Source organism: Stegastes partitus, unplaced genomic scaffold, assembly GCF_000690725.1.
Source record: "Stegastes partitus isolate 25-593 unplaced genomic scaffold, Stegastes_partitus-1.0.2 Scaffold107, whole genome shotgun sequence".
NCBI lineage: Eukaryota > Metazoa > Chordata > Actinopteri > Pomacentridae > Stegastes > Stegastes partitus.
The window spans coordinates 417,667-432,823 of record NW_007577838.1 but is presented as its reverse complement, the minus strand read 5'-3'; the positions used below and the strand labels follow the sequence as shown (position 1 = coordinate 432,823).

The 15,157-nt window shown below is 37.6% G+C and overlaps 2 protein-coding genes across 2 annotated transcripts; one reads left to right on the top strand and one right to left on the bottom strand.

Moving 5' to 3' along the window:
• Positions 1-128: 128 nt before the first annotated feature.
• pnpo (pyridoxamine 5'-phosphate oxidase) lies at positions 129-4,617 on the top strand. The gene is made up of 7 exons (XM_008277786.1): positions 129-326; positions 713-837; positions 925-1,024; positions 1,349-1,402; positions 1,495-1,623; positions 1,700-1,770; positions 3,125-4,617. Exons 1-7 carry the CDS (start codon positions 141-143, stop codon positions 3,288-3,290), a joined length of 831 nt encoding a protein of 276 aa, XP_008276008.1. The 5' UTR covers positions 129-140; the 3' UTR covers positions 3,291-4,617.
• A 1,444-nt stretch (positions 4,618-6,061) lies between these two features.
• prr15lb (proline rich 15 like b) lies at positions 6,062-13,717 on the bottom strand. Its single transcript, XM_008277785.1, has 2 exons — positions 13,586-13,717; positions 6,062-7,399 (listed from the first exon to the last, which is right to left on the bottom strand). The coding sequence occupies exon 2, from the start codon at positions 7,370-7,372 to the stop codon at positions 7,037-7,039; it is 336 nt and encodes a 111-aa protein (XP_008276007.1). The 5' UTR covers positions 7,373-7,399; positions 13,586-13,717; the 3' UTR covers positions 6,062-7,036.
• Between the last annotated feature and the right edge of the window lie 1,440 nt (positions 13,718-15,157).

Genomic DNA, 15,157 nt, shown 5'->3' with positions numbered 1-15,157 from the left:
ACGGTAAGTATGCAAAGAAAAAATTCAAATCTGCGCTGCATCTCAAAACTTCGCTCTGTTTCGGTGCAAAAATCGTGCGTTTGCATAATATTTTACGTAAGCGAGTGTGCGCAGTTACGTCAGAGTCCGTTTTGACAAGCATGAGGCGCATACTCAGTGCGAATTTATTGAGAAATACCTGTTTATTTGGTGCCAATCTGCCCTCACATGCTTCTGTGGCAGCTGGACGACAGACCTGGACTCTGAATTCCTGCAGAAAATCGAGCGGCGAGACAACAAGCATGGACCTGAGTGACATGAGGAAGAAGTACAAAGGAGATGAGGAGGTGAGAGGCATGAAAACACTGGAGCTACCTGCGTTTGGATGTAATTTAGGGGGTCATATAACTCACACTTGTTCTCATGCTGTGCAGCTGGAAGGTCATGGTGACATACACAAAGTGTTGCATGTAAACACTTCAGCCTGTGTTGTTTTTGTGACACATCTGGATAAACCGTGTGTCTGTCTTCATGCTGTCCAGCTGTTTCAGTCCTTGACTTTGACTTCTGGCCTTTTGAGGCTGTTTAGAAATCTAAGCCTGCGTAAGAAATTAAAATACACTGAAACAGCCTGATTCCTCTGTAATCCTAAAGAGGCAATGAGGCGTTCACTTCAGCGTCTGTGAAGTTTACATAAGCACATTAATGTGTGTTTCTCTTGTTTTGTTGACAGTGTTTTGAGGAGAGCCAGCTCGTGTCTCTGGACCCCATCAAGCAGTTTGGGAACTGGTTTGATGACGCCACAAAGTGTCCTGAGATCGGAGAGGCCAACGCCATGTGCATCGCCACTGCCAGCAAGTAGGTGACCAGAGAACCTGGGAGGAAAAGTGCTGCAGATCTATTTGTTTGTCACGGTTTCTCACGGTGAACCTCGTCTGTGTTCAGGGAGGGACGTCCGTCTGCTCGGATGGTTCTCCTCAAAGGTTACAGCAACGAAGGGTTCCGGTTCTTCTCGAACTACGAGAGCAGAAAAGGTTCTGAGCTGGTGAGTCACGTTCAGCAGCCGTCTAAGTTCTTATGTGATGTTAAAACTTTTCAGACATTTTATGGACCAAAAAAAGTCAATTAATCAAGAAACTTATTGCAGATTGGTTTAATTATGACTCTGATTGTCATTATTTAGTTTGTATTTCGCAGCTATGTTTCCATTTTCTTCTTTGGATATTGAGATGTGTTGCTCATCTCTTATTTGTTAATATCTTGATCAATTTGTTATTGTCTCCTGTGTTTGTTCCTGCAGTTTGTGTATAAAGACGTTGCTGTTTGAAATTGTGAGTTTGATGAATGATAAAGAATTTCTTATCCACAGGAGAGTAATCCGTACGCCTGCCTGGTCTTCTACTGGGAGCCCCTGAACAGACAGGTACATAGCCTTCCCATAACACTCTCTCTTAATGGTAATATTTAACTTTTTCTCCATGATGAATGTGCTTTGATTGTACTGTTGCTGTGCAGATCCGTATTGAGGGCAGCGTGGAGCGAATCCCCTACCAGAGCTCCTGTGACTACTTCCACTCCCGACCAAAGAGCAGCCAGATCGGGGCTGTCGTGAGCCGACAGAGCACTCCGGTTCCCAACAGAGACGTAAGGGACCAAAAATAAACCAGGTTCTAAGCCACACAAACCCTGCTGAAGGCTAAATCTTTACTATTCTTTTTAGTACCTGAGGCAGAAAAACGCAGAGCTCGAGGAGAAGTACAAGGACACGGAGGTGCCGATGCCTGACTACTGGTGAGAACCAGTTTTTATTCCTTTTGCACGTTGAGCTTGTGTCAGTGCAACAGCATGATTAGTTGGATGCAATTCAGTCACGCACAGCTTTTTGAATATCATTAATATTTATACTTTGCACATCTCAAATTTTTTTAAACAATATATTGTGCAATCTTGCACATTCTCGGGTCAATAATTTGCACAACTTTGCACACTTTAGATATTACCATTTTTCATTTTCATAGCCCCTTGAATTTAAATAAGAAATGTTGTTGATTTCACTTAAAACACTTGCTTCTTATTTCTTTTACTGTCTACTGACTTGAAACACTTGCTTTTTTAAAAATCTTTTTATCCTTTTTTTTAAATATTTCCTGCATGCACCACCTTCTGCAGTTACAAAGCAGACGGTTGGAGAGAGTCGGACATCTTTTGCAATACAGAATTGTGTCTAAAAGAGAATTTTTACTGCAGAAACAGCCCCGTTGTCGACCCTTTAAGCCTTTATGTGTCCATTGCAATGCAGCATACGACAGTTTCAACCAAAACAATGACTAATAGTATAAAATAAAACAATGCAGGTTCATTATGTTGGGTTATATGGTGGATTTTATGTAGAGAAAAGAAGGATGCTACTTAACAAGAACATCGAGAGAACGCAAAGAAATGAGTTTAACCAATCAGCATCAGAAACCTGCTCAGCAGTTATAGATAAGATGAGCTTTATTGATCCCTTGCTGAGGAAATTCACATTACAGCTGCTAGATACAAAAGAAGCATAGCAGGGAAACAAGACAAGAAATACAAAAGCACAATAAAAAATTAAAATAAAGATAGAATAAAGACTTTCTCAGCTACAGGTTGAGATTTTTTCTCAACCAAAATCAGCCTTTAAAGAGGTTCTACAGCTGCGGTTCCAGTCGTCTAAACATGCACAAACGTTCAGTCTGCATTAAAATGACCCAGAAGTTCCTTCAGTGGAAAATAGTTTAATCTCCCCTTCATTTAATTCTCACTTAGAAAACAAATGTGCATAACATAATCTCTAACCCCTCCCTGAAGCTTAATGTCATCCTATTTTGCCTCCAGCTGTTCTTGTTTTTTAAACTTAAAATGCTGTAATTAATCTTCTTTTTTTTTTCTTTTTGTTAATTTTTAAACTACTTTTTAATATTTTATTGTTATCCAAGTTTCCTATTTGGGTTCTTACATCTTTAATTTTACTCGGCTGCCTTGTTTTAACACTACAGCTCATAATCCCTTTGTCTGTCAGCTCCTTTCTTGGTCTTGTCTACTTCGAGTGTCTTAAAAAGTACTGTAGAGAATATTGTGTTTTCAATGTATTCAGACTATAAAATTGAATCATTTCCAGGGGCGGCTACATCGTGAAGCCCTCTCTGATCGAGTTCTGGCAGGGTCAGACCAACAGGCTGCACGACCGCATCGTCTTCACCAGAGCCAAGGACGGAGAGTCGGAGCTGGGGGAGTTTCAGCACTCTGCAGAGGGAGGCTGGGTTTACCAGCGACTGTCTCCCTGAACGATACCTCAACAGACTGTCATAGGAAGGAAAGGACTGATATGACTACCACTGATTTCAAAAAGAAACTTGAAATAACTACTCTTTGATGTTTGTTAAATAGATGCTGCTACTGTCTGTGGGATTTCTCTGTGTCTTTGAACTAAACCGTGTGTGTCTGACCGTGGAAGCGGACCGGACTGTGCAGCTATTTCATACATTTTAAACTGAGAGTTCACCGACCGACACAGCAGAGCAAACTCCACCTGCTCCGTCCTGGTTAATGATGATTGACGGTGTAACGCTGGCTGTTAAAAAGTGTCGTCGTCGACCTTTAGGACACAAAACTGTGTCTTATTTCTTGAGTAGCACAATCCGCAGGCCTTGTGAGGAGCAAGTTTGCCATTTTTCTCTCCAGATGCAACTTCGTGCAGTTTATTTTCATTATTTTTTTAACTCCAGTATGTAATTTTGTACTAATTAAATCGAAAATGGAGGCGGTGGCTTGAGTCTATTTACTTCCAGGGAGGTTTCCTAAAAAGAAAAGCTCCACATAAACCTTTTTCTCTTCTCATTAGCAACACCTCTACAGTCAAACACAATCTATCATGACGCTGGAAGGTTTATTACCTGTAAATGTTTGGTTTTTGTTGCCACAGTCACAGAGGTATAAAGTCAATAACGTGTTCAAACAGCACTGGGGACACAGTAAATGGTTGGTTATGTAATGTAATGTTAACATAATCTGAGGTGTGCAAATAGATGACAAAAAATAAGAAATATGTGCCAAAATTATATCCGTCTTTGACTATAATTGAATTTACAGGCTTCTAACAATGACAACAAGTGCTAAACATTGTAAAGTTTGCAAAAGTAGAACTTAATAAATTAATAAATTGCTCTCACGCATTTGTTAAATCCTTAATTCTTCACTCCTGGAAGCTATATTTTCCATCTTTTGTTAATTCCTGTCAACTTAATTCACATGTTTGCCTGTTCAAGTGTGCAAATGTACAATTAATTTGAATTAATTAACCTTAAACACCAGAACACTGCCTCCATTTTTCTGTTAATTAGCACCAAATGTTATCATAGTTTCCAGAAATCATCTTGTGAATTTACAGCTGTAAGAAATTAAAGGAAAATAATTCACATTGCACTGACAGCGAACCGTCTTACATCTACAACCGTGAATCTAACTGCCTTTTAACGCTGAGGTTAAAAGAGCTGGTGGTGGTAACAACCGTGCCAACTGTTGTGTGTCTTGTACTATCTGACAGTGTGATTGTGGTTCTTTTTTTTTATTTTTAACTCTGCAAAAGAGCCAGAAATAAAGTTTAATTTGCAACTGAGGACTGAGTTCATGTTTGTCCAGCAGATGTCAGCAGCTCAACACATGCAAACACTGAAGATTAAAAATAATTGCATTAATTAAATCCTAAAAAGAGTAATTATTAAACTGACTAGAGGAACTTTATGAACAACAAGATGATATTTGCAGTCAGTCTGTAAATTAAAACAAGGAATAGTGTATTATAAAAGCCAGAAACATGTCGCTGGGTGTCAAATGTCGGTGTCTCCTTACGATCGCCATGTCAACAGAACCGGTGAGATAACAAACAGCTCACTAACCAAAAAGAATGATGTAACCGAGATCAACACACTCAAACCAGCCAACAGTTACGTGTTCAAAAAAAAAAAAAAGCACAAATACAAAGAAGTCTTTCATAATAACATCGTCTGAAATTTATTTAAAACAAAAAAGATTCCAGAGACGATCATATAAACAGCATTTCTTCATTTATCACGTGTACAGTGGCCCCAAAAAGTATTTGAGCAGCTAATCTACTAAATGTCAGACATAAAATGTTGCATAAAGTGATGCTTGATACACGAGAAAAGCACTTTTAGCTCTGATAAAATAAATCAGGCAGGTTGGGAAAGCTGTTGGTGCATCATTGTTGTGATGAATTACACCTGCTGTTGCTCCTTCTTTCAAATAAATGCTGTTTGCTTTGACGTTTTGATGCCTAATACAATGAAATCCATTCATTTTTAGACGTAGTTTAATCACGGACAGATTATTAAACAATGAGGCCACAAATCTGACTGGAAGTCATGCAATGAAGGGACTTATGGTTGTTTGTTTCTCACTGTGCACCTTGTAGATGATTTCTAACATGTCACACGTCTTTGTTATCATTTTCTTTTTTTGTCCAATTTTGGTCATTTTGTGTCTCTTTGTGGTCATTTTGCATCTGTTTTGTGTGTGTTTTGTCCCGTTTTGGTCATTTTAATGTCTCATTTTGATCGTTTTGCATCTTGTTGAGCTCATTTGCATTTAACTTTGGCCGTTTTGTGTCACGTTTTCAGCGTTTTGCATCTTCTTGCAACATGTTTGTCTCTTTCTGAGGACATGTTGTGTTGCATTTAGGGCATTGTGCATCTCATTTTGGACATTTTTCATCTCTTTGAATCTCTTTGAGGTCGTTTTTTTGTCAGGTTTCAGTCGTTCTGCATGTCTGCAGCCAGTCTGTGTCTCTATGAGCTCAAATGGGACATTTTATGTCTCATTTAGTTCATTTTTGCATCTATTTGTAGCCGGTTTGTGCCTTTTTTTTTTTTTTTGTCATTCCATGCCTCTGAGGTCAATTTGTGTCTTGTTTTGGTTGCTTTGCATCTCTTTTGTATCACATTTTGGACATTTTGTGTCTCATTTAGTCATTTTGGAAGTCTTTGTAGACATTTTATATCTCTTTGTGGTCCTTTTGCATCTTTTTTTGGTCCTTTTTTGTCCAGTTTTGGTCATTTAATGTTTCATTTTGTGTCTCTTTGGGTTCATTTGTATTCAACTTGGTCCTAATCATGGCCTGTTGCATGTCTTTGCAGCCAGTCTGTGTCTCTCTGAGGTCAATTTGTGCAACATTTGGGACATTTTTTATTTCATCTTGCATCATTGTAGCCATTCTATGTATTTTTCTGGTCATTTTTGCATTCCTTTGGGGTGGTCTTTGTCACATTTTGCTTCACTTTGATGCCATTTTGTCTCTTCGTGGACATTTTTTTGTTACTTCATTTGTAACTCTGAGATAAGACCAGGTTCCATTGACTCCTTTGGCCCTGACGTGTGTCCAGCAGGCCTGTTCAGTGATCCCTCCATAAGCTTAACACTCTTTGGGGCCACTGTATGTGAGTTATCCACCACAATGGTTCAGACACAGTACAGTCATTTAAATCAAGTCTCTGTTTGTATTGGTCATAAAAATGCAGTAAGAAATTTACTGTGCTTTGGTTCCACTGGCGTATCTTCACTTATGTGCTGATTGTGCAAGACATACAAAAGGGAGAAATATAACTATATCTATAATAATAAAAATATAAACTTAAATTACAGAAATGTTATTGTCAATCATAAATGCATGAGGTGAGGCTTGACTTGTCCTTCATGTTCAGTGATCATTTTTGAAGACATAAAACAACAAAAGTTAATGTAAAGTGAGTTTTGGAGTAAAAAATCTGAAGAAACGTTTCTCCAGCACTTCGTTTGGATCCGACTTTCTGTGAATGTCTAAAGGTTGCTGCTGATAGCAGCTGTTTGTTTTAGGTGTGAGTCCGTTGGATACAGTATCTGCCTGGGTGTGGTGCATAGTAACACAGTTGTAGTGCAATGTTGTTGTGTTTGCATATATTTGAGCTTTCTGCAAAGCGTTTATGAGTGTGACACTGATTTATGACACATTTAGGATCAAGTATGTGCATTCTGTGTGCTATTTGTCAGTCTTGTTTTTGTGATTCTCGTCACTGAGGTTGTGCTCCGCAAACAGGTTGGGGTTCTCAGCCAGCGTAGCTCGGACCTTCTTCTTCTCCTTGAAGCGACCGGAGTTGGAGACCTTGACGTGGCGACCTTTAGTGGCAGATTTATCCACGATCTTCTCCAGTCTGGCATTGAACTGGCTGTCCATGTGATCTGCAGAGGGGTTACTGCTCGGGTGCTCTTTGTTCCCGGTGTTGATGCCGTACTCGGCTGGGATCTCGTACAGAACCTTGGGTTCAGACTTCTTCTTGCGCGAGAAGGTCAGCTTCCACCAGCTTGGGTCAGCCATGGCACCGACAGAGACTGGAGGACTGACCTGCAGGACCCACAACATACAGTCACTGACAATATCTGTACATCTACATCTTCACTGAAGATTTGTTAAATGCAGGCTGTAGACTGAGAAGGTTCCTCCTCTTCTCAGGGTCATTCAATCTCTCATCATTACATTTTTAAAACATATTGTGCTTGACTGTCTCAGATGTGCCTGCATAGAATACACACATTGATAAAGCATTTTACGGATATTTATAAAGCACTTTTATCACTTTTTGCATGTTTTTTCTGAAATTTAATTTTGAAAATTACACATATTTATATGTATTTGTGAATTTTTAGTCTGAAATCTCAAATATTTTCCAAAATAAAGTGCTTTAAAACATTACTGGTCAATTCGCTTTCGGCCTGTTTTTTATTCATTGTAATTTGAGACAAGATTTGAACAATAAAATGTCAGGAACCATTAAAGACAAAAGCCTGAAACTTTCTCAGTTATTTCTGATCATGCCATTGATTCAGACTCTACAATGCTGACAAACAGATCAAATAGTCTCTGATGATGGGTGAGTTGAAATAAGAAAAAGAAGATTTCTTTTTCATGTTTTGACAAAGTATTTCATGTTAAACAGAATTCTACATGTTTTGTTCTGTATTATTGTGACACTCAGCCACAAATGGGTCAGAAAATGATGCTAGTTGACTTATGCATTGTCAGTTCTTTTCTTTTTTTTTTTTTTTTGATAATGTGTCCGTCTAAAGATGGGACTTTTAGTGAATGATCAAGTGTTTTTAGCTTTTGTAAAGTCATCATTTCAGGGCCTTCTACATCAATCTGGTAAAACGAACTGTTAAAAAATGATGTGTCAATTTTAACAGGGCTGGTAAATCATCTTTAAATACAAGAAGCATTTATTTTACTTGAGCAAAAATAGCAGTACCACATTGTAAAAAGACTTCATTACAAGTTAAAGACTTTCAATGCCAAAATAGAACCACTAGATTAGATCGTTATTACTCGTGTCTTAATATAGAAGAAAAATACAGTTAAATGGTTTAATATAAAGAAGTTTTGTTACATTTAACCTTAATCATAACTAGTAACAACTTCTGCAAATTAATATACAACAATAAAAAGACAATATTTCCCTCAAAACTGTCCAACAAAATGTAGGATCAAATGGAAATATTTGAGAATTTCACCTAAGAAAGAAAGAGGAAAGAAGCCTTTATTTGTCATAAATACATTTTAGCAAAGTGATATTTTCTTCTCTATTCCTTATTAGCATATTCCAGCTTGTTAGGAAGCCGTGGCACCACTTTAATTAAAGATTTTAATTATTTTCCTTGACTTGACCATAACCTTAAGTGTAATTTCAAAATAAGGGGTAGATTTCTCTTTTACACTTGATTTCTGCTACAGATTTGAATTTGAATGAGGCTGAATCATGTTTTTACTGTGACTTTGCGTTCTCTTTGTTCATCAGTCAGTTCAGAAAGAACAAACAACCCTCTGTGCCGTGGTGTTCTTGGAAAGCAGACAGTAACTGCGGTCGTCTCCTTCCACCTGCAGCACATCTCTGTGATTAGGAGGTGTAACCTAATGGGGGAAACACCTGACACTCTGCTCTGAGCTGATAAATTAATGATCATCTGGACAGGATCATCTGTCACTTCTATGTGATCTGATATGGAGTCAGAAAAAAAAAAGAAACGGCTTTTGACTGATGAGGAAACGAGCTGTTGTCTTAATGCTGAAGCAGGAGCTCAGAAACTTGTTTTATGGAGTTATGACGAGGCCTCTGAATAGTCTGTTTATATGACTCCAGCTACATTAACTGCACGGATTCACACCGATACAGCAGCTCCTGGTAACCACGCTGCTTAAATAACTTCCTTATGACACAAATGTTGACTCAGTCGTTGATGCCGACAGTTGTTGCATCACATGAAATGGACCAAAATCAATTCAGAGAAAGCTGTTCGTGCAATGTCTTACATAATTCCATCTGGGAATCTTTATTGCATGGAGGAAACATGTTTTGTTGCTAATTTATTCATTTGTGTCTCAGAAAATATGAATATTTCCTTTAGTTTCATTAAATTAGGCTTCTCTTAGGTCTTCTGTGGCATTTTAAATTACATTACTGCTGCTCTGCCTTGAATTTAACTAAACTATTATTTATATAAATGTATAACGCATGTGTCTTCTTCATGCTGCTGTTATCTTATCACAGACGCTTTTCCAGTGTTGCATAAAGTGACAATAAAGAGTCTTCTGGTGTTTCCAAAGTGAAGAATGCTGAGTACTAAACCATAACCAGTGAACCAAAACACAGTCCATTTCTCTTCTTTAGTAGGAGAGGGTTGCACGCTCAGCGCAAAGGCCGCCTGGTACCATTATGATTGAAATGGGTGTAACTTTTCTTATGCTGCATTTCTGTTCTAATTAAATTCGGTAGAGATGCAGTTCTGAGTGTTTAAAGCAGCTTATATTGCATCAGTGCTTTTCATAAAGCTGCTATGATTCACAGTTTTGATTAGGTGGAAGTAAAAATGGCACCTTTTACTGTTTTTTCCCCTAAATCTCACTTAAATCTTATTGTATTTGTTATTCATTTAGCTTAAAATTGTGAACTTTGGCCTAACAGTCATGGAGTGGTGATGTTTTTTCAGGCAGAAATGTCACAAAGTTAGCTTAAGAGGTTAAAGGTCATGCCAGAGCTGAAGTGATCATAATAAAAAAATAATAATCTGCAGCTATTTTGACACCTGATTGATCATTTTAGTCGATTTCTAAGTAAAAATGGCAAAATACTGACAGGTCCAGATCCACAAATGGAAGATTTTGCAGCTTTTCTTGGTTTTTCATTGCAGTAAACGGAATATTTTGAGGTTTTGCACCGTTGGTCAAATAAAATAAGACATTTAGTGAAGTCACCGTCAACTCTGGCATAATTAGATGGATATTGTTTTTTGCCTTTTTATGCTTTTTTATACTAATTATAGATGAAACAATTTGTCAATATCAAAAAATAATCCAGACATTTGCTGCATGTCACTCATACATCCACAAAACATGCCAAAATCCTTTAAGAATAAACTTTAGAGTAGTATACTGAAATAAAAATATTAAATAATATAGTAATTTGAGGCTTAATAGTGGCCAAAGCATCTTTTTATTATTATAAAATTTCATCAACACCACTAATAAAGCAAAGTTCAACATTAAAACTGTGCTGTTTAGTGTAGCTGTGGATGTAATTAGTCCCAGATTTACTAAAATACTGCACGTAAATCCAGTTTTAAGGTATTTATGTTTAATTAACGTATATTATTTTTAAAAATCCATTGTACTTGTAGTCCACCTTTGTACTTTGTAATAACTAAACTACTGATTGAAGCTTAATAACATTAATAAATCACTATTATATGCAAAAGCACATGAAGTTCTATCAACTACATCACTAGATAGATGGTTAAATATATAATACTGCTTATACTTACTCACTTTTGCATAAGGCGTCACATGTTTTTTTATCTTCTAACTGCATCAAACTTTTACAACCTGAACAAATTCCAAACTTTGATCCGCAAATGAAACCTAAATAGCATTTGGATAAAGTTCAGCATTCAGATTTTATGAGAGAGACGTCTGTTTTTTATGAGGGCTGACAGGAAGCAGAGAAGCTCACTAATCCTCCTTTGGTGTGGTCATTTTATCATGTAGCGCCTATGCAAATAAAGAGTCCGTGCCCTTTGCAGAAACGCTCGTCTTGCTCTTATCACGTGACGTCAGGCGCCTGGCATGCAGAGCAAAGGTTTAAAACATGGTTTGGGAAAGAATTTTTGATTCAGTGTTCTTTTATGGTTTGAATATTAACTTTAAACTTGTGATATATGATACTCAGAGACATGTATTTTAAATAACAGCCTTTTTTCTATGACCCTGTGCTGCCTAATTACACTTATTTCTGAGCTGCTCGTTTACCAGCACTCAGGTGACAGATAGCTGCTGACCAAGAGGAGCTTTTATGAGCTGCTGTGTCGTCCAGGGTGTTCATAACGTCACTTTGGTCAGATTTTAGATTCCAATTCCCTTTTTCCTCCAGCAAACGGATGTGTTTATTTCTGAACAAAAGACAGGTTGCTCTTTTACAAACATTTACAGAACATTTGCATGCTATTGTTGACTCTTCATCGAGCAGTTTCTGCAGAACAAAACAACCGGGCAGCACTTTCACACCACGTTGAATCCGAGTACACTGTGCACACATAAATCTTTTCGTGTGCCATGTTTGACTTAGATGTGACCTTTGAGACAAAAACTGCTGTTGACATAAAGGAGGCCCTCCATAGTTCTTTTTAATAAGTTACCGTGTGTTCTGTCATGTGTGGGTGAGCCTCGGAGATCACAGGAGGAAGGGGAACGCCGTTCGGAAATCACTAACCAGCTGCGAAGCCTTTCAGCAGCATAATGTTTGAGCTGCCGAGGGAAAGAAAGAGGAGGCTCCAAGGGCACCGACGAGGCTGAAGGTTCATGAGATTCTCAGGTTTCCTCCCTCGTGCCAGACTCATTGTTTGACCCGCAATAGCAAAGTTGAAGGAGCTTATGAGGAACCTTTGGGTGTCCTTTTCCTGATGTTTGTAATAAAGTTAATTTGCACCAATCAGAGTGTCTGAAATGGTTTTATTGTTTGTTTTGTTGCCATTTCTGGGTTCAGCTGGTTGCCAAAGTCTAAAAATGCGAATTACTGTGTTACGTTTATGATTCAGCTCGTGAATTAATATGACACAGACACGTTACTGAAGAAAAACGTATCTGCAGCATGAACTGTAGCATCGTGTTCGATCATATGAATCTATTCGTCTGCTGTCAGACATTTCCAACAGCCCAAGTTGATGCTTTCCCATTTGTATGTCAAAAATTGCCACAATTTTAATTTTTCTCCAACATAACGTGAAACAAACAGCAAAGTGTCTAATTTGGGAAGCTCAAATAAAAAACTTTTTGCTTAAAAATATTACCTTAACTTTTAATTGGCCATTAAAACACAAGTTGATGTCTTAAAACAAAACTCCAAAATATTCAGTTTACTGCTGAATAAGATGATAAAACGCAGCAAAGTCTTACATTAGAGAAGGTGAAACCATCAAATGTTTGACATTTTTTTTGCTTGAAGTTTGTCCCTCGTCATTATTCGACTGTTAAAACACAGTACCTGTCACGGTTGCTGAAACTGATGTCTTCAAATGTTTATTTTGTTGAGCAAAACTCTAAAGTGTTCAGTTTATTATCACATAAGATGAGAAAATGCCACAAATTCTCACACTTGAGAAGCTGAAACCATCAAACATCAGACGTTTTTTTGCTTAAACATTTGTCCTTTGTCCTTATTCCACTGTTGAAACACGGTGCTTGCCCAAGTTGATGTGTTCAAATGTTTATATTGTCCCTCAGAAACTAATTCACTATTACATAAGATAAGGAAAAGCAGCTTATTCTAACTTTTGAGAAGCAGAAAACATCAAATATGGGCCTTTTTTGTTTTTGCTCAAACCTTTCACCTTTGTCATTACTCACCTGTTGAAACATAGTGCTTGTCTAGGCTGATGTGTTCAAATGTTTATTTTCTCCCTTGAAAACTTCCAAATGCTCAGTTTACTCGCTAAAAGCATCTAATGTTTGGCATTTTTGAGCTTGAAAACTTCTTCTTTGCCATTATGTGACTGATAAGATTCTGCAGTTGATCAAGTTGCTGTGTTCAAATGTTAATTTTGTCCCTCAAAAACTTCACAATATTAAATTTAGCAGCACATGAGATCATCATAACAGGAGGATGAAAGAAAGAAAGCAAATTCTGACATTTAAGAAGCTAAAAACAGGAAATGTTTGACATCTTTAAATGTTTATTTTGTCCCTCAAAAATTTTATATTTACTGTGATATAAGATGAGGAAAAGTGGCTAATTCTCACATTTGAGAAGCTGAAACCTTCAAACGTTTGGCATTTTCTGCTTTCCAATTTCTCCTTGGAAATTATTCAACAATGTAAATACAAGATGGCAGCTCTAACATCTCAATAAAGGTTACTGAACTGTGGATACACCAGGTACAACAGAGGAAACAGGCCCCGGACTTTATTAATCTAGTTCTATCAAAGTCTGATCCGTTCCATTTTAGCAAACGTGCACTTCATTAGAGACATGACTTTCTGTGTTCTCACCTTGTTGACGATGAGCCGGCTGCAGTTGATTCCTCTCACATGTGAAACTGTCCCACCATGCTGACAGACTCTGCGCCTCCTCAGTCTCTGCTTTGCTTTGCTTCTTCCTCTTGGTGCTCAGGTGATCGTGCACAGGTGCAGCATCTCTCCCTGTTGCTTCGTCCCTCTGAGCTCCACTCCCGTCGCACACACCCTCCTCAAACACACACACACCTAATGCCCGCCCAGCTAAGTGCACGGCTGAGTAAATGCTGCAACCATGTGATTTAGTGAGACCTTTCTTCAGGCCTGCATATCAGGATTACTGACATCAGGGTTAATGTGAACTTGAGAGGTGAGCGGCTCTCCAAACTGCAAATAAAAACCCTTTATCAGTTTCACTTTAAGTATTGTTTTAATGTGGAATTTGGACGCAGAATAAAGTCACCTTTGTGTCTGAATTTTCCCGTTGCTGCTAACACAAGTCAGTGTGATTACTTTAAGCTGGAGAGAGAGAGGCAGAGGGTTGTTTTGCATGGGTTGTGTAAAATGACAGACAGTGAATGGATGCTTACTTTGCAAGTTTGGTCACCATTCAAATGACATGAAATTAGGCCACTGCTGCTGCTGCAGACGCATGCAGGGATTTAATGCCTTCCGTTTCTGTCCAGCTTGGAGTTCACAAAGTGCTCAAGTGATGTGTCATTGCTGCAGTTTTCGTGACAGCTTTTTTATAAAACAAAAATTTGCTTATATGAACACTTGATGCAGTTTTGTGCAACTTTTTTTACAACTACTTTACCACATTTTGGAATAAAATACCGTATTTTATATTCCACTAAATGTATCAGACAACAGCAGTTCAACCCTTTTCACATAGATTTTACTTTAAAACATATGACATGCACATTTTTACACCTTAAAATAGTATCTTTGTGCCACCTGTTGTGTTTAAAGTTGCTATAACTAGCTCCACATCAACCAACAGTAACAGTAAATTGTGACACATTAATGCATCAATATTAATGATCTAATGCCAAGTGCTTTTACCGAAGCAAAAGTGCCATCAAGAGGTTGTTCAAAGGGATTTGTTGGCTTTGTTGTGTTTCTCTCTATGACACAATACTGAAGTGTGCTGGGATTACTTATGTTAGAACTGGGGCTACGTATATATTACTGAATTGGTTTGAATTAAAATATAATCCCAAACAAAGGACTTTTTTTTTTGTTTTGTTTTGTTTTTTTAAACTTATGGAGAATGTATAGCTTTCAGCAGTATCTAAACAGTTCACAAATAGTTTTGAGTGTTTTCCATTGGACACCCATAAGTACAGGCTGCTGTATAAATAGATAATTAATGAATTTAATATACGCAAAGGTGTAGTAATATAACATTATAATTCTGAAATACAGATATAAAATTGTTAACTGACATCTAAAATATCCAGGGTTTGAGAGACATAATGCAAACATTACAAGGACAATCACAGTGGATAAAAATATGAAATAAAGTACATAAATCATATGTTTTTGCTTTTTAAAAATAGTTTCATTATTTGTCTAATTTGGCATTTGGCGTTATTGTAAAGCACT

Bases quoted from the DNA above. Each gene is read 5' to 3' on its own strand.
- pnpo (XM_008277786.1), top strand. From the start codon at position 141: ATGAGGCGCATACTCAGTGCGAATTTATTGAGAAATACCTGTTTATTT. The intron at 1,624-1,699 runs GTAAGGGACCAA...TATTCTTTTTAG, and splicing joins CTCCGGTTCCCAACAGAGAC to TACCTGAGGCAGAAAAACGC. The intron at 1,771-3,124 runs GTGAGAACCAGT...AATCATTTCCAG, and splicing joins GTGCCGATGCCTGACTACTG to GGGCGGCTACATCGTGAAGC.
- prr15lb (XM_008277785.1), bottom strand. From the start codon at position 7,372: ATGGCTGACCCAAGCTGGTGGAAGCTGACCTTCTCGCGCAAGAAGAAG.